Genomic DNA, 24019 nt, shown 5'->3' with positions numbered 1-24019 from the left:
TGAAGTTGGCGGGATTGAGAGGCGGAAGCGAGGGACTGCTCAATGGCATCCCACAACTCCTTCGATGTCCGACAGCCGACGGCGATGGAGAGCACCTCCTCGGACAGCGAAGAAACCAGGAGAGACAGCAACCCTTGATCACGGCGAGACCACGCAACAAACGCCGGATTCCGAACGCGGACAGCAGCAGCGGACGAGGTAGCAGCAGACACGGCAGGGAGGAACTCCTCCGGGCAAGGACACGATCCATCAACAAGATCAATGAGATCATGGCCACGTAGAAACGGGAGAACCTGAGTACGCCAAAACAAAAAATTGCGGTGGTTGAGTTTGATGCTAATGTAGTGATGAGCAGAAGAGAGCGACGACACGGGAGCCGGCGCCGCAGAACTCACAGCAACATCTGAAACGGTCCGCTCAGAGGCAGAGCCGTCATTCGTAGCCATGGGAACAAGAACGAAACCCTAGCGACTGATACCAGATGAGAACAATTATGTTTGTATTAGAGTTCACAAAATATAACTGTAGGAATACAAGAGTATATATACAAGAGAATCATAAGTAAACTAGGACTGAGAATCATAAGTAAACTAGGACTGAGACTTATAGTATGACTCTATTATGTAGAGTCCTAATAAAACGAATGTGTCTCTAAATGATTTTTCTCATATTTATGTTGAGAAGACTCGCCAAAATCAACACCACCTTCGACATGGAGTGTCTCAATGTCCTTGTGCATTTTCCTCCTTTGATCCATTTTCATTACATACTGCATTTCAACACATTATCTTCCTAGATAGTGCAAACACACAACACTAGTTAATATTATAATCTTTACATCGAAACACATTGGGATAAAATATTAAGCAAGTGAGGATCATAAAATAATTCAAAACTAACTAAACACAACTAATTATTTGTTTGTATTTTACAAATTAATCGAACTATAAACATGTCCAATATTTGGTAGAACTAGTCAAATAGACAAATAGTAAGCGCAAATGAGCGAAATGACACTTATCAAGTGTAGACGTGTAGTACATCTTTTCTTTACATTAGCCATCCAAGTCAAATTATTTGTTTGTATTTTACAGTCAAACTATAATTAACCACTCAAATATTAAAATATTAAACATTTAGAAATAAATAAAAGAAAAAATTATAATTTATGTCCCTCCATAATATGTGCATTATTAATGTCACCCCAGAATTATTAGTGGTGTAAATATTGTCCCTCAATTTTTAAAATAATACATATATTGTCCCTCACATACCGTATGTCGTATGAGAGGGGTAATATATGTACCGTTTTGAAAATTGAGGGACAACATTTACACTTTTGAGGAACAATATATATATATATATATATATATATATATATATATATATATATATATATATATATTTATTGTTTTGAAAATTGAAGGGCAACAATTATATCACTAATAATTCAGTAGTGACATTGATAATTAACATATTATGGAGGGACATAAATTACAATTTTCTTTAAATAAAATTTATTGAGTAAATAGTCCATATTTTATAAATTAAAAAATAATTTTATATTGTAATAATCAGTTAAGCGGCAAACAGTACAGTTGAGAGTTGAGACCTCTTGGGAAGAGGAGTAACGCTCAGCGATGGCGGGGCTGCTTGCTTGGGCAGCAGATGTGGTCGGAAAGAGCGGACACATCAACGGCGCCGACGACGACGATCCAAATTCCATCCCGTTGATCTTGACGGACGAGCAGCAGGCCTACGTCCAAGAGCTGAATCGCAAAGCCGCCTCTCTTAGCCGCGCGATCCAAGATCTGCGACTCAGACTTCCGCCTCCCGACATCTCACAGCGCCTTCCCCACCTCCACGCTCACTCCCTCGCCTCCAATGCCGCCCTAGCACTCCAGCTCAATGCCCACTCCGCCACCAAGGAACAGGTCTTTGTTTCGTTGCTGGTTTTCTTGCCCTGGCTCGAATTTTCCTCTGTAATTTATATGATCAGCTGATTTCTAGACTCATATTTGGATTATTTCATGTGGTTATTGAAGTGACTGCCGGTATATTTTTTGTGTTTTCATTTCTGGCTCTCGATTTCACTGTCACTGTAATGTTTTGGAATGCTTACTGTTATTTTAACTGATTCAAAAATTTTAGGAGTTGTTTGTACAATCAATCCTCTGAATTATGAATTCAAATCATGGCAGTGCTTTGTCTTATCCCTATTTTGTCTATCCAATTCTATTTTTAACTGCACTCTCATAATCTCTGCTGCAATTTGTTTTAGATGTTGGAGAGTCTACTAATTTGTTTTGAGGGTAAAACTTGTGTAAATGGAAGTTCTGCTTATCTTTTCCTTAAATTTAGCCAATTTGCAACTTAATGCACACAGCCATGGGAACAAAGATGTACACCACTGCTTTTCTGTTTTAATTCTAAAGTTTGATGGTGGTTTTATTTGTTATGGCAGGCGCAACAAAGAGAAGTTACACTACAAGAAGAAAATGCTGAATATGAGAAGGCTATATCAAATTGTAAAAACAAAATTGAAGAGAAACTGCAGGAAGCAGATACACTTCAGATTAGATTAAAGGTTAGAGACAAGTTCCATTATAACAATGTTCTATGAATAGGGCGAGGGAAGTATATTAGTGTTGCATACCTTCAAGCTTAACAAAGTGCATCTTGAAAGTGGGTAGGGTATCTTCATATGAATTGTTTTATCAGCTCTAGGGTATCTTCATATGAATTGTTTTATCAGCTCTAGGCAATTTACTACTAAGAAAGTTTTGGATTATAAATATCAGTTCACTAACTACTAAGAAAGTTTGTTGATTTACCATTTACTTTTTCAGAGGAGTCGAGACCCATAGATATTGTCTGAGGCTCTGATTACTACTCTTCTTATTTGGTTTAGATCATTTGGATTGACAGCAAGCTGACTATTACTTCATACTTAATACTTTCTAATATCTTTTTATCAAGAGAAAATGACATTGACACTTCTACATTGCTCTATAGGAAATGGAACTGTTCGAAGAAAACTTGAGATCTGAGTTAGAAAGTGCGCTAGCTGCAGTTGCAAGCCAGTCCGTAAAATCAAATAAAACTGTAAGTAACTCTACTATCATGGTTGATAGTGGTACAGAATCTTCAAAATCCACACTAGCAGAGAAGGTAGAGGACAAGAAAAATGAACTGGTTAGAAACTTACTCCCTTCTCCTCATGATGCAATACTTTCTTTTTCTTGTTTATTTAGTCTATTAAGCTTATCATTGATTGCTAAAACTATTTTATCATATCAGGCATCAATGGAAGAACTCGTTCAAGACCTTGAGAAAAAGTGGGCACAAGTTCAGGATAAAGCATTGAAACAACCCTCTCCAGGTACCTCTAAATACAATTTCTTATTAGCTTCTTGTTTGATTGAAGTGTTAGATATGCTTCCTTGTTTGCTGCAGTCCTCTAGTTCCTTGATGATGTGTTATAATTTAATGGTATGAAATCTTTCAGCTCAACGTGAGAAATTACTGGACAAGCAGCTTCACAGCCTAATTGAACAGCTTGCTGCCAAACAGGTGAATTTATTACTCCATAGTCCATACTGTAAATCATTTTACCCTGTTCTGCTGATGTTGCAGTGGTATCAAATATCTTCTCTCCTAATAGTTGTTGATGAAGAACTTGTTCAATTTTGTTTTCCTGCTTTTAGGCCCAGGCAGAAGGCCTTGCAAATGAGATTCATATAGAAGAAATGAACCTAGAGAGATTGAAAGGCCTTCAAAGGCGGTCTGAAAGTAGCAGTGCAAGGAACAGGTACGCAAGAAGCAGCAGTTTTGACAAAGGACGTGCTTCATCAGATTATATTGTTGACCCTCGTCAGAAGCCTCCGTATCAGGTGGCTGGCCGAACTGAGGCTATTCAGAAACTAGTGCTGCTAAGGTCAGGTTTTGTTCTCTATATTTTAGCTCTACATATCTTGGTGTTCATCAAGATTTCATTCTAAAAAGTAGTATGCACGTTACATGTCAAATGCATTGAAGCTCATCTTCAAATCAAAAACAAAATAGAAGGCTTATGCTTATTAGAAGTCTTGTACCCACTTCTGATATGTCATGAATTTGTTGTTAATGAATGTGCAATTTCCGGTAAACAAATTTTGGAACCATTATACATTTTGCTACAGTTTGAGAACTGAGAAATTAGACGGGGAAACTTCTTTACTTCCTGATTTCACCCCTAAGAACTTTGGTAGACAAGAAGACTAAAAAGAAGACAAAAATACAAGTTCACCTCTGTTATTCATCCTCTATCTCCCTTTTCAGCAACTCCCACAAGAAATCACTCCATGTATCAATTGGCCCTGGCAAACACCAATGCACACAGTCATTATACATTGTCACGTTTGGATTGGGCCAATGACCATAGCCATTAGGATGCCCATCTGGTCTCAACAACATTGCCTGTGTTACATCAAACAATCTAAATTTCGACCCCTTCCTTCTCCCTTCCTTTACTGCCACTGCAAATTCTTGCTTCTGAATATCATACATACCTATCTTAAACTTCCCCAGAATTGTGTCATTCCTCTTAAATGGTTCTGTCCTCACACATGCTCCACCCTGATCAAAAGCCCCATTTTCAAAATGCTGTGGGGCAAAAGACCTCAAGAATGTCACTCCCTTAAAACTCTCCAAGCTATTAATCGCCCTAAACGCCGTCCTTAGAGCCCACCTGTAGCTGAAGTCTTCAGTCAAGTGGGTAAGGTTGGGCTCTGGGCAGTACAGGCAGCCGACGAGCTGGCAGTCTAGGTAGAATTTGGTCGGTCGGAAGAACCAGTGGCCAGCGTTGATGATCAAGTAGTCAAAGGTGGAGATTTCTGAGGTCCAAGATTCATCAAATTCGTCTAGGTATAGTTCAAAGGGCTTTGTGTTGACTTCAGAAAAGGTTGTTCCTGTCTTGACCAAATAGGGCGACCAAAACATCCTGACAGTGAAATTATAGTCTTTGTATAACATATGCTTCCGGTTGTCGTCTGTAGTGTTTGAAATGTCAACAGGATATGCAACCTGAACAAGAACAAGTTACACTCAGAGAAGCATTCAACTATGATAGATAAAAGATAGTCACTTGCCACAAATATTTTTAATCAAATTTTGCACCCATTTGACACGATTTCATGTGTAGTATGTATCTGTATCAGGTCAATCAATTTACAAATAACTCTTGAATATTATATAAAGGGGGCATTTAGTTTGTGTAATATATAAGAGTATCTAAGGTAATAGGATTACCTCTCAAGAGGTCATGTAAAATTACAAGAATGTAAAATTATCTTGTGTGTTTAGTTGGGGTTGTGGGGATGTAACATTAATATTTGTGGTTAGAACCAAGTAAGGTTATATATAACATTAAAGTAATGTTTGATAATAATAAAAAAACATACTTGGTAATGTTATATAGTTTGAATTAAACACATTTAAATTGTTATAATAATTGTTCTAATGGAGAGGGTAATAATGTTGTTTCCAAAAGCAATATTAAATAATCACAAGTTGCTAGGTTGTAGGACGTCAGGCCAAGCGGCTGAATTAAACAAAGACGATGATACCAAGAAATGAGACAATGAAATATATATATGTTAAAAGTAATATTTTTTAAAAAAAAATTTAGAAAAAGCAAATCATAAGTTTGATTTATTTAGTTACTTTTATTTTAATAAAACGAGAAATATATTGCAGAGTAAACGCGTTATTAGTTTCCTTTTTTCCATCCGCAAAATTAAGGCGCTAATTAAGCCGAGGAAGACGCATCTCCAGCTCATGATAAACAATTTTGTCACTCTGACCATTTGGCTGTGTTGCCACTATTCTATTGTCTTGGTCCACAGTCCACACCGCGTTTCTCTTCTTTTAAAGATCGAGTAAAGCAAGAGTAATGCTACCTAATCACTTATCACAAATTTAATTGTTATCAACACATTCTCGATCAATTAAGTCTTTTTAATGAGATTTACATTTTATGTGTGGTTCGTGAGCTATTACATATAAGTTTGTGTTTTTGGATAGTACTAACAAGTTTCTTTTAAAGTTGGGCATGATCATAATTTTTACTATTCCATTTATCCTCTATTAAAAAAAGTATAATGCATTACAAGAATTTTACTATCTAAGAGTTCACATTATTTTACTCAAGAGAAAATACACACTTAAGATTTTTATCTTAAATAGTTTGCCTTATATGGAGTAATAAAAATTTGAATCTTTTATACTGAGTATTTTTCTACTCGTAAGGTAAACGAAACAATTATAACTAATCAAGTAAAGTTACGTCATTTAAAACATGATTAATTCCACCTTTAATCCCTCGGTGGTAATTTCAAATTTTTCCTAGACTATAATTTTTGTTATTCAACATTTAGACTATTATTTTTTTTTAGACACTTTTAATACTTCTCATGAATTTTTTTATTTTTAGTAATGAAGTTTTTGTTTATTTTTCTGATTTCAACCAATTTAATTGGTTTTCCTCCTAGAATTCCTCCTTAATATTACCCAATTAAAGGGAAAGGCAAAATATAATGAAAAATAAAGAAAAGGGAAAGGCAAAAACAGTACATACTCTAGTTAAGAGGCAGACAAGCGACTGGAAATGGTTCCTGGCAATGGAGTCTCCGACGAACGCCAAAGATTTATTCCTCCCAAGCTCCAAGAACCACCGAGGATCAAACACCGGGAGCTCGCACCCCTCCGGCTTCCACCGCCACTTCAAGTACTCCGAATCCGGCCGCCCATACTTCATGCAATTCTGATGCTCTTGAATGCTGTAGCAAGTCTCGTTCGTGTAATACGGCGCCTCCGCGTTCGGAATCCATTCCCCGGCGAAGATATCACACTTCTCCGGAGCCGGAGGCTTCCGGAGACCAGCGCCGCCAATCGCTGCTCCGATACTTTCGGCTGCACTGAGATTAGCAGCGCAAAGTGCGGCGATGTTCTGCGGAGCGGTGGTGATGAGAGGGCGATGAAGAGAGAAGGCGACGAGGAAGATTAACGTGAAGGCGATCAGCGGTAGGATTATGGTGTTCAGTGTTGGAGATTTGCAGGAGGGAAGCTCCATTGAAGCTTTTGAAGGAAGCTTCAATGGAGATGAGATCTGAGGGAGAGAGATGAAAGGGTGGAAAGAAGTAGCAATGAAGTGGGAAATGAATAATTAAGTCAAGTTGGATGGATGCTTGCAGGCTTTAATTTATTTAATTTTTTATATAACTAAGACACAATTTATGCAGCAAATGAGGGAGTTAAGTTCCGAGTTACTCAAATGGTTTAGAAAAAAATTAATATTTTATTTATAGTGGTTAAATATTTTTCTCATAATTCAAATTTTTTAACTTCCTCAATCTAGATTTTGGAATACCATAAACTAGACCAAAGCTAATAAAAGAGATAAATTCTAAGTTGCCCAAATGACACTCCTATGTACAAGAGATCTTTACCGCAACTGATTGTTATAAGTCCCTAATAACTTTTCAGGTTCTTTAGTAGGGTTCAAACCCTTACCCTATCACTAGAAGTAAGATTAAATGTTGATTGGTCAATCAGTTAAAATCTCTTATAGAATTTATGCTACCAATTATAAAGTTTTTAACTTTTATTGGTTAGTTTTATTTTGTAACAAATCTTCACATTTCAATTCAATTGTCTTTTTCCCCTTTATTGGAATGTTGTCAAATGTTTTGACCCCTCATTAGATGATTGAAAAGAAATTACGTTACTTGTATAGTTGTATCCCGCATGCTTAATTATTTCTCAACGGAAGTTGTTATATTACCTAAATAAGAGTGGTGAAAAATAAAAGCATCTTAGTTCTCATTATTAGGAAATGTACTCCGTAAAATATACTGTTATTTTTGTAAGGGTGTAGCGGGTAATTTAATCGTTCGATGAATAAATTTAAAATAAAGCGTTAAAGTTCATATATCTTCAAAGACATTCTAGCACTTTCGATGTTCAATTTTGAGCAAAATAAAGTATAAAATAAATATTTATTACATCACTTTCATGTACCAAAGAACCAAACCCGTCACAACCTTTAATAATAAAGAACCAAAATGACAAATGACAAATGTTGAAGAGACCAAAAGCACAATCTACTTTTTTTTTTTTTTCATTCTATTTATATGATAATTGTGCTAATTAAGTCACTACATGATAATATATATACAAATGTGAACAATAAATTAAATTAAATTATTTGCATTCCTGCAATACTCTTTCATTTTTTAAATGAACTTTATTGTCATATTATTATAATCTGGGGTATGGTTGAGAGGCAAGGGATTCGTCCATTCTTAACCAAAAATTCAGGGTTTGATCCATGGCATTGGTATGGACTATGGAGCAATATTAAATCTTTAGGTCAGTTGTCTCACCCAAAGAGATGCATACAATTCAGCAAGGAGAAAGGGAATTAGTCACTGTCTGGGTACACCAAAAAAATTGTCATATTATTAAATATTATATTTGCAATTGATTGTATTTTCCTAGGTAGGGTGAACAAAATTTGGTTCATGTCCCTATTTACGCAACATATTGAGCTAAATACGGATATTTTATGTGCGCTGGAAGTACTTATAATTATTGGACACACACTTACAATTTCTTCAAGAAAAATTCAATAATATTTGTGCATATGTAAGGTGTACCTAACAACCATTTTATCGTTTCATTTTTTGGTATTTATCTCAAATGATATCTCTTTAACGTTATCTTGTTAATGTTTTGTCAATTCACATATATAAATAATAAATACAAAGAGTTTTGCATAATTTAATATATTTTTTATTTCATCAATTGATAATATAACTATGTAAGAGCAATATAACTAGGTGATCGCCAATTAATGACTACCCTAATATCTCATTCCTTTCTCCATGCATGTTTTTTTTATACAAACAAAAATTCTCGAAAATAAAAAACTTAAAACAATGGATTTGCTTGATCTAAGTGAACCAATTCACAAATATTAATCAATAAATTTAAAAATTTGTTAAACAAAACAATATATGTAGTGCAAGAAGCATTTTACCAAAGAAAGTATATCCAATATGTTTGAGATCCCACCAAGGGTATTTCCAAACTTTTATTTATTTATTTTTTGTTGATATTAGGACATCGTTAGACCTATATATTTATGTAAAGTTTTTTTAGTGTTTCTATTTATTTTGTATTTGGAAAAAAAATGCAATAAAGCCTGGTGGGATGGATCATGCCTGCAGCATCAATGTTAATTAATGCCTGATTAATCAATATGGCTTTAACTTAAATATCAGTGATCTATATTGCAACAGGAATCATGATTCACAGTATAATGATTAATTGAGGGCATAATATAATCTTGTTCCTGCATCTTTACATGGGCATAGAATTGAAGACAGCGTCCTGATACTTGTACATTTTATCTATATTTAGTTATAAATAGATAATCTATTTTTTGAAAAACATTTATCATATTTTCTTTTTAGACACGACATCACATAAATATTTTTTTTGAAAAATATCTGAAGTCTTTTTTATATATACACTTGAAAGAGTGATGGAGAGAAGGGGCATAAGTATAATCTTGTTTCTTCAACTTTTCATAGGCATAGAAGGACATCTACCACCTGGAGCCTCCAGGTATCTATATCAATTGAAAAATGTGTTTCGTTTTAATTAAAAAAAATTAATCCTATAGATAGACCGAGCATTTATATTTTATATATTATATAATCAGATGAGAAAAGTTTTCTTATTAAATTTGCAGGTTTAGGTTTCTAGCAAGGGCGACGGTGTATGAAGATCGAGCTGATATTTCAATTCCTGTATAAGAATGGCGATTGCGGAGTTGAAAAAATTGGTGACGAGATTGAAGAGGAAGCTTGTGGGGAAGAAGAAGAAGAAATTGAAGAAGCTTCTGATGAAAACGAACAGCAGGTGTGCATATAGCAAGTTGGATAAGAGCGAAAGCACGAGAATCGAAATGCGAAGCGACAAGCTAGGCTCGCAAGATCGTAGTTTGGACTCTCGATCGGAATTGCTGATGATTTCCGCTTAATCGACGTTGTTCGTTTTGAATTGAATTTGTTGTGTTTACAGTTACACACGTACGCGTGTCTGTGAGAGATTCCGGGTTTCCGGCCGGCCGCCGGTTTTTGTTCCGATATGGGATGGATAGGATGTGTGTAAGGGGTTCATCATGCCGTATCATATTCATATTCATATATTGGTGTATGTTAAGGTTGATCATTTCTTGTGTGATAACAAGTTGATACGGAGTATTATATAGTGTATGTTGGATTACAACTTAAGATAAATTTTCGATCAAGAACATATTTGCAGGATACTATAAAAAATGGAATTAATCTTAATTTGATTAGGTGAAGATTTATTTTGGTCTCCTGACTATTATTCTAATTAGGTGTATATGACTATATAATTTGTATCACATTTAATTCTGCCGTTCAATTTTTCAACTATTGTTGGAAGTATTTCTTTTGAAAGAAACAAATGCAATGCATGCTCTTTCGGGGAGAAGTATTTCTGATAATACTTGGCCCAAAAATTAGACAGTATGACCAAATATGATACAAATGACCTAATCATGGGCATAATTAAAATTTTTTAATAGTCATTGACCAATTGTGATTTATCTATAATAGTCAAATGAACCAAAAGTAAAATTTATTCTTTGATTAAATTTGAGAGGTGAGACACTGAGACCCATACATATGGTTTGATCGAGGCTCTAATTGCATACTACTCTTTTTATTTAGGAAATTATGCTATGGACTCGGCTCCACCTTGCAAGGTGAACCCGAGTCCACGTTTACAATTTTAAAACTTTATTTTTGTAATTTTATAATTTTATATTCATCATTTTACATCTCAACATACAAAATTACATTACTCAATATTCACAATTTTAGTGTTATACTGTTAAATATAGAGTTATGAAATTGTAAATACAGTGTTTTGTAATTGTGAATATAGAATTCTAAAATTGTGAATATAAAGTTCTAAAATTGTAAACATGAACTCGAATTTATATTGCAAGGTGAGCTCGACCGGGTCATGGCATAACAGTAGTTGTTATTTGGTTTACCAAAAAAATTTTAAAAAAAAATAAAAAAAAAAATTAGTCCAACAGCTGGATGAAGCAAACTCGATTGTCATCCCAACCTAATCCTGTGTCTCCCTTTTGAGCAACTCCCACAAGAAATCATTCCATGTATCAATTGGCCCTGGCAAACACCAATGCATACAGTCATTATACATTCTCACGTTTGGATTGGGCCAATGACCATACCCATTAGGATGCCCGTCTGCTCTCAACAACATTGTCTCTGTTACATCAAACCATCTAAATTCCCTTCTCCCTTCCTTTACTGCCACTGCAAATTCTTCCTTCTCAATATCATACATACCTATCATCTTAAACTTCCCCACAATCGTGTCATTCCTCTTAAACGGCTCTTTCCTCACACACTCTCCACCCTGATCAAAAGCCCCATTTTCAAAATGCTGTGGGGCTAAAGACCTCAAAAACGTCACGCCCTTAAAACCCTCCAACCTATTAATCGCCCTAAATGCCGTCCTAAGAGCCCATCAGCTGTTAACGTGCCGATTATATGTGTGTGTTAAAATAGCATGAGATTTGAGTCATTAATGTAGATTAGATCAACAACTTAAAATGAAAACAAATTTAAAAAAAAAAAAAAAAAATACACTTGTCAACATGAATGCTAATGATGTTAAGTGTTTCGAACTGGTGTATTTAAATGTCAAACTTATGCATCTTAAGCTCTAAACTAATGCAACTAAGTTTTAAAATATAATGATGAAGAATGAAAAATAAAGAAAAGGGAAAGGCAAAAACATATACGTACTCTAGTTAAGAGGCAGACAAGCGTCTGGAAATGGTTCCTAGCAATGGAGTCTCCCACGAACGCCAAAGATTTATTCCTACCAAGTTCCAAGAACCGCCGAGGATCAAACACCGGGAGCTCGCACCCGTCGGGCCTCCACCGCCACTTCAAGTACCCCGTATCCGGCCGCCCATACTTCATACAATTCTGATGCGGCTGAATGCTGTGGCAAGTCTCGTTGGTGTAATACGGCGCCTCCGCGTTCGGAATCCATTCCCCGGCGAAAATATCACACTTCTCCGGAGCCGGAGACGATCGCCGCTGCTCTGAGCTCCGATAGTTTGGGGTGCAGTGAGATTAGCGGCGGCGGCGGCGCAGCGTGTGGCGATGTTGAAAGGGCGAGGAGGAGGAAGATTAACGTGAAGGCGATCAGCGGTAGGATAATTAGGGTTTGCAGAGTTGGAGATTTGCAGGAGGAAAGCTCCATTATTGACTTCAATTCAATGGATCATCGGAGATAGATAGATGATGAGATCTGATCGAGCTAGCGAAGTAGCTAGCAATGAAGTGGTTAATGAATAATTAAGTCAAGATGGATGGATGGTAGCTTTAATCCAATGTAATTAAGACACCTACAAATTAAGGTGAAGAATCTCATGCAGCTTACTTACTTGGGGTACGTGGCCACTGGGTGGCTGGCAATTCAATATTTTATATCATCTATACTGCTTAACTCTTTCTCTCTTATAACTCAACTATCCTTGCTTGCTTCCTCACTTATAGCCTATGCTGTCATGAACAAGAGCTATGAGAGCAATCTCAATAGTTTAATTTTTTCTCTAATTTTTTTTTTATAAGCAAAAACATCCACCTATGTTTGGCAGAGCTTATAGCTTATTTTAAGTTACTAATAAGTAACCTTTATTTGGTAGTAGTTTAAAATAAGAATTTATTTTGAAAAGTTCATTTAGGTTAACTTTTCAAAAATAAGCACTTTCATAACTTTTTCCATCTTTATCCTTATTATATATTTTAAATAAAGATTCGCCTAATTTTGGAATTTTTCTCTCCTTTGTTCATACAATTTCTATACACATCATATACATGCGAAGTAGATGAATGAATTTACATCACCACCTCTGAGTTGCTCTAAAGTTTTATCTTTTCTTCCTTTATTTGAATGTATGTTGTCAAATGTTTTAACACGTCATTAGATGATTAAAAAGAAATGTTGTTACTTGCCCACTTGCTTAATCATTTTTCAATGTAAGTTATTATATTGCATAAATAAGACTGGTGAAAATAAAAGGCATCTTTGTTAACTCAATTATTCGTGATTCACATCAGGATACATCTCAATTTACAAGATATATGTAATTTTACATGCAAGAAGCATTTTACAAAAGACTCACTTGCACCGATATGGGATGGATGTAAGGAGTTCATCATATCTATGTTGATTTCAATATCATTGTTTGTATGCTAGCTAGTTGATCATTTCTTACGAGTTAATTTCATTGGAAGTCCTTTATTATTTAGCCTATCATATTCCGTTTTTGTCATTAGACAATTAGGCTAAAGCCAACCGAATGACGATTCCATCGCACCCAAAGGTCCTCACGTACCCGGTATCTCCATTGACGAATGGTAGCCGAGTTGAAGGAAAATTGATAAATAAATAAAAAACAGTATAAAAAACCAAAATTAAAAAAAAAAAAGAAGAAAAAATTGTCATTGTCTAGAATGGAGTTTTACCAGAAAAATCATCAAAATGACAAAAAATGTCCAAAATAGGATATAGGGGATGTTAAATAGTAAAAACAATAGTTTGAAACTAAATTTAAAATTGCCAATAAAGACAAAGAACCTCTACAAAAATTAACTCTATTTTTTTACAACCAAAAATGCTATAAAAGAAAAATAATATAGACACAATCTAGTAGGTTTATGACTGGGATGACCTCCTAAATTTGATCAAAGTTGAAGGCCATTTTCACTTCACCTGTGAGAAAGCTAAGCACAATATACACCACAAGAAAATGTTCAACCATAGGCACAATATACACCACAAGAAAAATGTTCAACCATAGGCAATGAATATCATGTGCTAGCTTGACAATATTTTCTACACAGTTCTATCAACAGAGAGATATATCCATCCTATGATTCTACTCGGCATTTGTTTAGTAGAAAATATGGGGGAATACACCTGGCTTTAGATAGCAGTTCAATCTAAAGAGCCCCCACAATAGGCCTTTTATCTCACTTACAAAGAGAACAAAAATCAGTGGCTTGTGAAAGCTTCGGTTTTACTCCCAAAATCTTCAGCCCCAGCCGCTGTGCATTGAAAGATGGGGCTCACTTGATGATGAACTTTCATATATCATGTGATCACCATTTTGATGGTGAAGAATAAAGAGAATAGATGTCAGAGGGAGGTGCTGATTCTCCAAGAAGTGTCAAATGCAATGGAGATGTGATCACCATTTTGATGGTGAAGAATAAAGAGAATAGATGACAGAGGGAGGTGCTGATTCTCCAAGAAGTATCAAATGCAATGGAGATGAAAATCAACTTGAACCTTATCTACGACCAGGGTTCCCCCCACGTGCTGCTCCATCATACCCCGTTCCAGTATGACCAGATGGTGTTGCAGACCCATAAGCTGGATTTCTTGAAAGTCCAAGTTGACCTTGAGCCCCAACACCTCCTTTCCCAGTTGTGTCATGGCCAGAGACCATTGTTGCATCATAATTGGCTCCACTCGCTAAATCATACCCAGAACCTCGGTTTGCATCATAACCAAGTGACCTGTATCCATCATATCCAGGGCCTGTATGAGTATCGTAACCAGGAATCCTCTGATGATCATACCCAGGCCCCCTCTGTGCATCATAACTGGCTCCAGTTGGTCCACTCTGTGGAGTGTAACCATGTCCACTTGCGCCCCTTTGTGCATCATAACCAGGTGCATTTGCCACCCTTTGTGCATCATAGCCAGGTCCTGCCCTTCCAATTTGTGCATCGTAATTGGGCATTTTTGAAGCATCATGAGTGGGTTTTGCAGAAGTAGGCCCAGGGTGAGCGCCAAAATTTGGAGAATTACCGGTAGGAGCAGCAACTCCACTAACATTTCCCATAGGTGGAAGAGGGCCACGTCCCTGCTATGGAATGGATAGAATTGTTTAACATTCACATTGATTCTGCCTCGAAATTCAGAGAAAAGGTTGCAGTTTTCCAACCAAATGTAGGAATGATAAACTTAACTTTAATATCAATAATGCATTAAAAAGAGACCATTAAATGCATGTTAAATCATAACAAGGCTTGCCACAGAATGTATCATTACACATCTGAAAATGATGTAACATAAGAAATAAAAATAACTACCAGCTCACAATAAATAGTTTGATAAAATGCTTATGACAAGATAATAATTACGTCATACAAACATAAAATGCAAGAAAATAGTTGCAATAAGCTTTTGCTCACACTGCAGAGCATATAACCCAAAGCACAGTCTAGGGAAAGAAACGAAAGTTCTAATATTTCAATATTAAAAAAAATGAACAGTTAGCATGGACAAATATGTTGTTTGCTCTTTGGTCATTTGTTTCAACAAATAATGCCAGAAAGTTACACTATTCATTTGCAGAAGTTGGTTCTACACTTTTGCAGTATAACACACAATGACAAGACTTTTAAATAAACCATCAAATGCCAAATCTTCAATTTATTGATTGCAGTAAAATGACTTAAGAAAGCGCTAACAAAAAGCAAATGCACACAATATACAAACCTGAGCAACACCATAGCCATCTCCATAAATATTTTGTGCAACAGGATAATGAGTAGCAGTATCACTCTCATTATGTCCCATAGAATTACCATACGTTGTACCTGCATTTGTATTCCACAGAACTAGATGATTTATAAATGGAAGAGTGCTATATGCAAAAGAGAGCAATAAAACTACACACACACACACACACATATATAATATAATGTATCCCAATGTATATATGATAACACAAAAATAAGGCCACTATATCAGTTTTGTTTGAATATATTATTATATATAACTCACGGAGCACATATATTAATAATACAGATGTAAATATATATTAATATATATATAAATATATAATACCAGTTCTGTCTAAATTAGCCGTATTATTTAATTCTGCCCGAAGCTTTTCCACTTCACTCGCCATGGTCATGTAATTCTTTTCCATCACCTTAAGAGATTCAATGTGATCATGGTAAAATTTCCTATCATACTCATAGGTTGCCCTGCATTAACCAAATTACAAGACATCAGGCATTATCCATTAATAATAAGTTAGCATGTGGGAGACAACAAAAAATAAGTAGAAAAGGATAATTAGCAATACAATGTCCACTAATGCAGGAATGAGCTATGAATAATTGAATAGCAGCTTCCACATTATTTTACTTCAAATACCTTTCCACAATATGAGCCAACCCAATATGATTATTGTATCCTTTATGAATCATTACATTCAATTAATGAAAGCCAGAACTAGACTTTCCTTTTAATAATGTTAAGTATCAAAATATTTTTATCCCATATGGGATAACATTCTTATGAATTCTATTCTGTAAAAAAGAATATATCCTGTTCTAAAAAAACAAAACCATTATCTTAGGAACTGAAAAGTAAACTTAACTAACTGAATCATTACCATACACCAAAAATCCACAACAAGAAGAGGTACAAAGTGCATGATGATGATAGAATGGTGGGCAGGTTCCACTAAGGGCTCGTTTGGTTCGCGGAAAATATTTGAAGGGAAGTGGAAGTGAAATTCCGTGGAAAAGTAGTTAACAGGAAAATAAATTATGTTGTTTGGTTGGTGGAAAAGAATTTGCTGGGAAGATAAATTCTGTTGTTTGGTTGGATTTAAAATGGTAAGGAATAATGTGTATAAAGACCTATATGCCCCTACAACTTAATAAAAGTAATAATAATTAGAAAATAACACAAAGGGTAAATTTGTCCAATCATACCAATTTTCTCCCCATCCTCCATGGAAAACAAAATCCTTGGTCCAACCAAGGATTTTGTTTTCCTCAAATTTGAGGAATTCATTGGAAAATGAATTCCATGAACCAAACATCACAAAACAATATTTTCCTCCACTTTAAGGAAAACAACTTCCATGGAAAATATTTTCCACCCAACCAAACATACCCTAAGAGAAAAATGACCATCTTTCTGTTAGAAAAGAAGCACAAAGTGCCTCCTTGTTATGCCAAATTGCAAATGAATACCTAACCTTCAACCATATACTGACAATATACAATGAAAATTTCCTAAACATTCGAGCACTTAACATTTCACAACACCTAGGAAAAGAATTTACCTGCAATGGCTGTACTCCTGTCTCAAGGCTTCAAGCTCAGATAACAGAAGAGGAATCTGTTGTGTGTTAGAGTGAGTCCTCTGAAGATCCTGACCCAGCTGCTGCACTTTCAAAATAAGTTCCTGCCTTTCAGCAATCAGACTCTGAGCTTCGCCTCGTGCCTTCTGCAATTCTGCTTTAAGAGGATCTGCAGCTTTTAATTCAGCCTCCATCCTAGCAATTTTATCCTTGAGGACCGTTGTCTGTTGTTCCTTCTCAGATTTCATAGCCCCTATGTGAGTGTGCAATAGTTGCAGCTCATGTTTCGCAGCAGCAAGCTCTTGCCTCAAAGTTCCATGGGTGGCGGCAAGCCTATGGTTTTCTTTTGCAAGTTTTTGCATCTCTGCATGTTGTGTGGCAAGCTTCTGCTCCATAATCTCAGGATGAGGAAGCATCTCAAATGGAGGGAAACCACCAGGTGGGGGCCGAATCGAAGGACCATAAGGATCAGGATGCACTGTGCTTGGCCCTAGAGGAGGGTGTCTTAGGAATGGAGGCGGTGGTTTACTTTTGCTACCCATTCAGGATTATATTCCAGGCCTGCAACCAACAACAATTACAGTTATTAGGGCACCAGCCCATTAACAGATTAACAGATTACCAATGAGCAACAATGAATCATCCACAAAATACAATCACATTTACAACTTATCAATTAAGTCGGCATAACCTAGATTAATAAAATGAATATGTAATTAAAAAAAAAAAAAAAAAAGACTCGAAATTTTCAATAATAAATGAAAGATCTTCTATAGATGATACATATCATACCCAATTGATATATTTCCGAGGAGAAAACGGAGAGTAGCCGGAAACGGGAGGGAGAACGATGAACCAACAAGGTTAGGATGAGCGACGACTCCGGCGAGGCAGAGATAAGTAGACCCTGAAGCCGGAGGGTGATTGGGCGACCGACAATGGTGAGGTTGAGGACGTAAGAGAGATTAAGCGAGAGAGGCAGCGACTCCAGATAGCAAGCGAGCGACTACCTGTGTGAGATTGTGAATTTGTGAGTGACTGTTTAGGGTTTGAGTGTTTTGACCATTTGAGGGCTCCTTCATTCTAATATCTAAATTGGTCATTGTTTGGGTATGCTTGGAATAAGAATTGCTTATAAGTTTTTTTTTTTTTTTTAAACCAAACACAGAAACTTTGATTATTTTTTTTTTTTGAAAACAGAAACTTTGATTAATAGAATAACTCGTTCTCACGAATACAAGAAGAAACGTAACGAGACATAAAATCTAAAAACTCAACCCGCCCTTCCCCTTAAATACATAAAGCTTTCTGAGATAAATTATGAGCTAAAAATTTGCTTCTCGCTTAACAAAATGAAGATTAATCCCTGGGAGAGCCACGAGGAGGGCACGGATTTCATCAATTACAGCTCCAAAAGGAGAAATATTCACCCATCCTGTTACCACATTCGTCACCACTTGAGCATCTGTTCCAAGCACAACCTGCTGACATCCTCTTTGTTTGATCCAACTCAAAGTCTCCCGGGTTCCCATTGCCTCCGCCTCCTTCACCGAATAGAGCCCAAGCTTTGCGGTCAACACTACCCCCTAAGCACACCATACGCATCTCTAGCAGCCCACCCAAAACTCATTCTTCTAGCCCTCATATCCATTGCCACATCAATATTTACCTTATAGAATAAATAATTTTTTTTCATTTAAATTTTAATTAGTAAGAATTTGTTAGTTATTTTTTAAAATATAAATATTAGGCATATGTTTTTGCACATCATGCATATAAAATACTAGTAATAATAATAAAAGTCCATGGATGCATGCACGCATCGCTTCATTTGTTTATTCCAATGGCATCCTTCATTTTTTTCTCATGCCTGTCACAAGGGTCTCGAATTTATACTAGTACTAGTAAGTAAAATGGTTCTCATGTTTAGTATAACCGAAACTATAATAACTATATATATAATAACTATGATGCTCTCCTCATTAAGTGCCTGGTCCCTCATACCCAACAAATTTATTTTTGTCCAAATAAATTATAAAGAATATTTGTTTTTGTGCAATTAATATATAAACTGTCTATGATCAATTATAATCTAATATCTAATATCTAAAAACATAATAAGTTTCAATCCAGGTTATATCCCTGGTTTATGTCCGTTTTTCAATTAATATTTTTTGTACCTTATGCTATAAAAGTTGTACTACATATTTTTTTGGGCAAAAATATCCATACCGTTATAACTTCTGTTAACTTTTCACATTATTATTACTATGCACATGCCTACACAATATTTTTCTTACATTCTTAAATGATAAGTTTGAATTCATTTAGATTTTAGTTAAATGTTAACATAATTATATTTAGTAATTTATCATTTTTATAATTTTTATTTCAATAATACATTCTAGGTAAGCATTAACTCCTATTTCCAAAAAAAAAAAAATCCTTGTTTAAGCTGATTAATATGAATTCTACAGTTATAAATAAATAAATAAATACACACACTATTATTTTAAAAACTATTTTAATATAATTAAGATTTTAACATTGAGTATTAATATTGGGCATACGTTTTTGCACATCGCGCATATGAAATACTAGTTATCAAGATAAGAAGGAATATGGGAGGAAGAGATATTCAAAAGAGGGTTCCCACCTAGAAGCCCAATTATATGGGGCTTTCAAAAGAATATATAACATATTCATTATTATTCATTGGTTGACATTCATTGGTTGAATTAATATTCTCATTTATTTTAAGGCTTTTTGAATTCAATAGAATTTTAAAATTTTAATATAATTCTTAAACATAAAAGTTTTATGAACTAATACTAAACTAGAATATAAAAAAATGATACTTTTTGCCGTTGACTTATATAGGAAAATAACATTTTTTCAATCTTTAATTAATATACGTTGTCTTCCACCATGACTTTTAAAAAAAAAAAAATCTCAACTTTAACAGAATTGATGGACAAAAAAAAAAAAAAACCAGTTTGTAAATAAAAGATAAATAAAAGGTGATAATAAATATAATTGAGAGAGAAACAAAATATTTTTCATCTTTAAGATATAGTAAATATTTTTATTAAATATCGTCATACGATCAAATAATGTAAAATGAGATATAGTAAAAGACCCTTCAGTGCATTCACCGCGCATGTCCTAAAGACGAGTGAAAAATGTAAATTGTAGGTTGTACTTTAATTTCTATAATAATGTCAAATTCATACAATTTTTTTTGTCGAACAAACTTTATTCATGGATGAAAGGACGGTTATAATAAGGGCTTACTTGTATTGGATGGAGGAGAATCTCTCTTTTGGGAGAATGCATCATCACTTTGTGAAAAGCAGGCAATAATGGATGTTTTTTCTCAAAATCAGCCATGCATCTAAAGACAAAAATGTTCTCTTTTAGATGCCCCATTTTCTTTATTTGTTTTTTCCTTGGCCGCCACTCCTCATGAGAGACGGAGATTGCCCGGAAGAGGTAGGGGGGATGTAAATCGAATAAATCAAAACATTGAATCAAATCATTCAAATCGAATCCAACTAAATCAAAATGGTGTGTTTTACACATCCATCTTTTTCATTTTTAATTTTAGAGTGTGTATGCTATGCTTGTGGCATTTTTAGTTTCATTTTTACCATTTTTGGTTATTTATGCTATCAATTCAATGAAAAATTCGTCAAAATTCATTAAAAACACAAATACTTAAGATCAATGATGGACGAAAATTCTTAACTAGAGTGTGGATTTCTGCATTTCTAAAATGTTTATTTTGAACAAATTTATAGAAACTCCATACAAGGGTATCATTTCTTTAATTTAAAAGATGCATTTCTTAAAAAAGAAATTAATGGTTAAGTATATTTAAAGAAAAAATATTTATAAATACATAATTATATTTTGTTGATAAGAAAAATATGCAACCACTATCCAAATATGTGCACTTGATAAATTCCGCTCATGCATATAAAATAATGTTATTTTTTCTCCTAAATTGAATTCTTACATGACAATAAAACTCTTTATATTAATTGAGTGTCCATGAATTAATTGATTTTAATCTGAATTAAAAAGGAACCAACTTAACAATTAAATAATTAAGAAATCTAATCAGACACTATGGTCATATCAGGAGATTATATGGCAAAATATAGAAATGTTGTGTAGCATTTTTTGTTGAAAACCAAATGTTTTGTAGCATAAATCCATTAATCTTTTGTATAGTTGTATGCTTACCTAATGTTTGATACGGAGTATAATGTGTTTACATACGCTCTATTCCGTCATTTGTATGCTACCTAGTTCTAGATTAATTTATGTAACATTTTTACCCATTGAGATTTATAAAAATTATCATTTTTTATGACTTTGCTTTTCCAATTTTGCCCAATTATATCTTAAATTTATCATAAGTCTACAAGGAAGTAAATGAGTCAATTTAGTTTTGAGACTCAAGACCAAACTATACACTCTTATGCACCACAAACTCACAAAGAGTTCAACCCAAACCTAAACTCTCAATGTTCATAACAGAAATTGAATCTCACCATACCATACAAGCAAGTTTTAAACAAGTATTAACTGCCAAAGACCTTGTGATCTAGTGGCACCCGATTGCACCTCACATAGGAGGTGGTGGGTTCGAGCCTTATTGTATCAAAATCAATAGTACTCAAAATTAATTTAATGATAGTTCATGTAGTAGAACTCAACATACGATGACACAGATGGCTGAGTTGTGTATACAGAAGGGCCGAATTTTAGGACATGCAAGAGGCCCCCAAATTCTACTCCGTAATATTCACGCAAATCACTTTTTTACTTATTTAAACGCAAATCTAAAAATCGACCCTGGTATACAACACAATAACCGATACCAATTATTGGTGCACATTTTAGCACAGGGCTACTTCCGTCAATCTTGGTTGAAAGTGACGGCGACGTTCCTGCCACATCACAAGTTGGGTTTGAGGACGTGGGAAAAATAGATGAGGACAAGAGGAAAATGGGACTACAGGACGTTAGGCGGGCGTGGAGGTGGGGAAAAATCTTCCCAAAAACAGATGCGAAAGAAGAAACAAAATGACAGGCATATCCAGCTAGCGCTTTCCTTGCCTACCTCCCCTTTTTGCTTGGTGGTGGAGTAACGCACCTTCCCACCAACAACCCACCGCTAACCACACATTACTCATATGCAATTCAACACTGTTTTCCTACGCACAATTCCTACCCGCCCCCAACCTCACTCTATTCCTATAATAATGAGGCTGTTTGGTAAATAGTTGTTAACTGATACTGTTAGATGATTGAGTTAGAATGTATAATTATTTGATAATATTAGCTGATTGTAGAAAAGTGATTGATAAATTAGCTGATAGCTAATAACTGTTTAGTATAATTTCTTTTCTCAAATGGCTAATTGAAAATGTTATTTTGAGTAGCATTTTGAAATGTAGGCCATGTTTGGTAAATGGTTGTTAGCTGATTGGGTTAGAAGGTATGATTAATTGATAACATTAGTTGAATGTAAAAAGTTGTTTGACAGATTAGCTGTTAGCTGATAGCTAGCGCCCAACTCATAATTGGCGAAGTCGAAAGTTCAATTCCTACTGGATGCACGCAATCAGGACCTTGGAATCTCATCCATACATAACGAATTGATGTCACATAACACAATTCAGATCCATATATATCTATATTTTTTTCATAGATGATAGATATATATGTATGATAGATATATATGAACAGTAAGAACTAGCATTCTTATTGAGACTTGAACTCAGAAGGAAGAAAATAAATTTATGGATGGAATCAAATATGCAGTATTGACAGACAAAAGTATTCGGTTATTGGGGAAAAATAAATATACTTTTAATATCGAATCAAGAGCAACTAAGATAGGAATAAAGCTTTCGATCGAACTCTTTTTTGGTGTCAAGGTAAAGGATGTGAATAGCCATCGCCTTCCCGCAAAGAGTAGAAGAATGGGACAGACAATGAGACGTGTAATCATTACGCTTCAACCGGGTTATTCTATTCAACCTCTTAAAAAGATAAAGAACTTCAATCAAAATACTTAATAGCATGGTGATACAATTATACAAAACTTATACCCCGAGTACACGCAATGGAACCGTAAATAGTCAAGTGAAATCCACTCGAGGAAAGAATTTGATCTATGGACAGCATCGTTGTGGTAAAGGTCGTAATGCCAGAGGAATCATTACCGCAAGGCATAGAGGGGGAGGTCATAAGCGTCTATACCGTAAAATAGATTTTCGACGGAATGAAAAAGACATATATGGTCGAATCGTAACCATAGAATACGACCCTAATCGAAATGCATACATTTGTCTCATACACTATGGGAATGGTGAGAAGAGATATATTTTACATCCCAGGGGGGCTATAATTGGAGATAGCATTGTTTCTGGTACAGAGGTTTCTATAAAAATTGGAAATGCCCTACCTTTGACCGAAATGCCCTTAGGCACGGCTATACATAACATAGAAATCACACTTGGAAAGGGTGGACAATTAGCTAGAGCAGCGGGTGCTGTTGCGAAACTGATTGCAAAAGAGGGAAAATCAGCCACAATAAAATTACCTTCTGGGGAGGTCCGTTTGATATCCAAAAACTGCTCAGCAACAGTCGGACAAGTGGGAATGTTGGGTGAACCAGAAAAGTTTGGGTAGAGCCGGAGC

The 24019-nt window shown here is 35.1% G+C and overlaps 4 protein-coding genes and 1 long non-coding RNA gene across 6 annotated transcripts; 2 read left to right on the top strand and 3 right to left on the bottom strand.

Annotated features, from left to right (window-relative positions):
* The first annotated feature begins 1591 nt into the window (after nucleotides 1-1591).
* LOC116019977 (sarcolemmal membrane-associated protein) lies at nucleotides 1592-4148 on the top strand. Its single transcript, XM_031260398.1, has 6 exons — nucleotides 1592-1934; nucleotides 2465-2587; nucleotides 3016-3195; nucleotides 3301-3382; nucleotides 3509-3573; nucleotides 3708-4148. The coding sequence occupies exons 1-6, from the start codon at nucleotides 1641-1643 to the stop codon at nucleotides 3999-4001; spliced, it is 1038 nt and encodes a 345-aa protein (XP_031116258.1). The 5' UTR covers nucleotides 1592-1640; the 3' UTR covers nucleotides 4002-4148.
* LOC116019976 (protein trichome birefringence-like 19) lies at nucleotides 4107-7221 on the bottom strand. The gene is made up of 2 exons (XM_031260395.1): nucleotides 6617-7221; nucleotides 4107-5064 (listed from the first exon to the last, which is right to left on the bottom strand). Exons 1-2 carry the CDS (start codon nucleotides 7109-7111, stop codon nucleotides 4294-4296), a joined length of 1266 nt encoding a protein of 421 aa, XP_031116255.1. The 5' UTR covers nucleotides 7112-7221; the 3' UTR covers nucleotides 4107-4293.
* A 2394-nt stretch (nucleotides 7222-9615) lies between these two features.
* On the top strand, nucleotides 9616-10362 carry LOC116021301. Its single transcript, XR_004098968.1, has 2 exons — nucleotides 9616-9669; nucleotides 9797-10362. It is a non-coding gene; the product is annotated as an uncharacterized LOC116021301 (long non-coding RNA).
* An 849-nt stretch (nucleotides 10363-11211) lies between these two features.
* Nucleotides 11212-11637, bottom strand: LOC116020450 (protein trichome birefringence-like 19; the record flags this gene model as incomplete). Its single annotated transcript, XM_031260924.1, has 1 exon — nucleotides 11212-11637. A coding segment is annotated over one exon (426 nt), but the record flags the coding sequence as incomplete, so codon positions are not given.
* Nucleotides 11638-13837: 2200 nt separating this feature from the next.
* LOC116019997 (protein FLX-like 2) lies at nucleotides 13838-18399 on the bottom strand. 2 transcript variants are annotated; one of them, XM_031260421.1, is made up of 5 exons: nucleotides 18095-18399; nucleotides 17285-17863; nucleotides 16048-16190; nucleotides 15697-15797; nucleotides 13838-15061 (listed from the first exon to the last, which is right to left on the bottom strand). In XM_031260421.1, the coding sequence occupies exons 2-5, from the start codon at nucleotides 17842-17844 to the stop codon at nucleotides 14480-14482; spliced, it is 1386 nt and encodes a 461-aa protein (XP_031116281.1). In that variant the 5' UTR covers nucleotides 17845-17863; nucleotides 18095-18399; the 3' UTR covers nucleotides 13838-14479. The 2 variants fall into 2 exon arrangements, with proteins under 2 accessions (XP_031116281.1, XP_031116282.1); XM_031260422.1 differs by having other exon boundaries at nucleotides 13838-15058; nucleotides 18095-18398.
* Nucleotides 18400-24019: the final 5620 nt, after the last annotated feature.

The sequence above is a fragment of the Ipomoea triloba genome, chromosome 5 (genome assembly GCF_003576645.1).
Source record: "Ipomoea triloba cultivar NCNSP0323 chromosome 5, ASM357664v1".
Lineage (NCBI taxonomy): Eukaryota > Viridiplantae > Streptophyta > Magnoliopsida > Solanales > Convolvulaceae > Ipomoea > Ipomoea triloba.
Note: the sequence above shows the minus strand (reverse complement) of the source record. Positions and strands in the feature narration are given on the sequence as shown.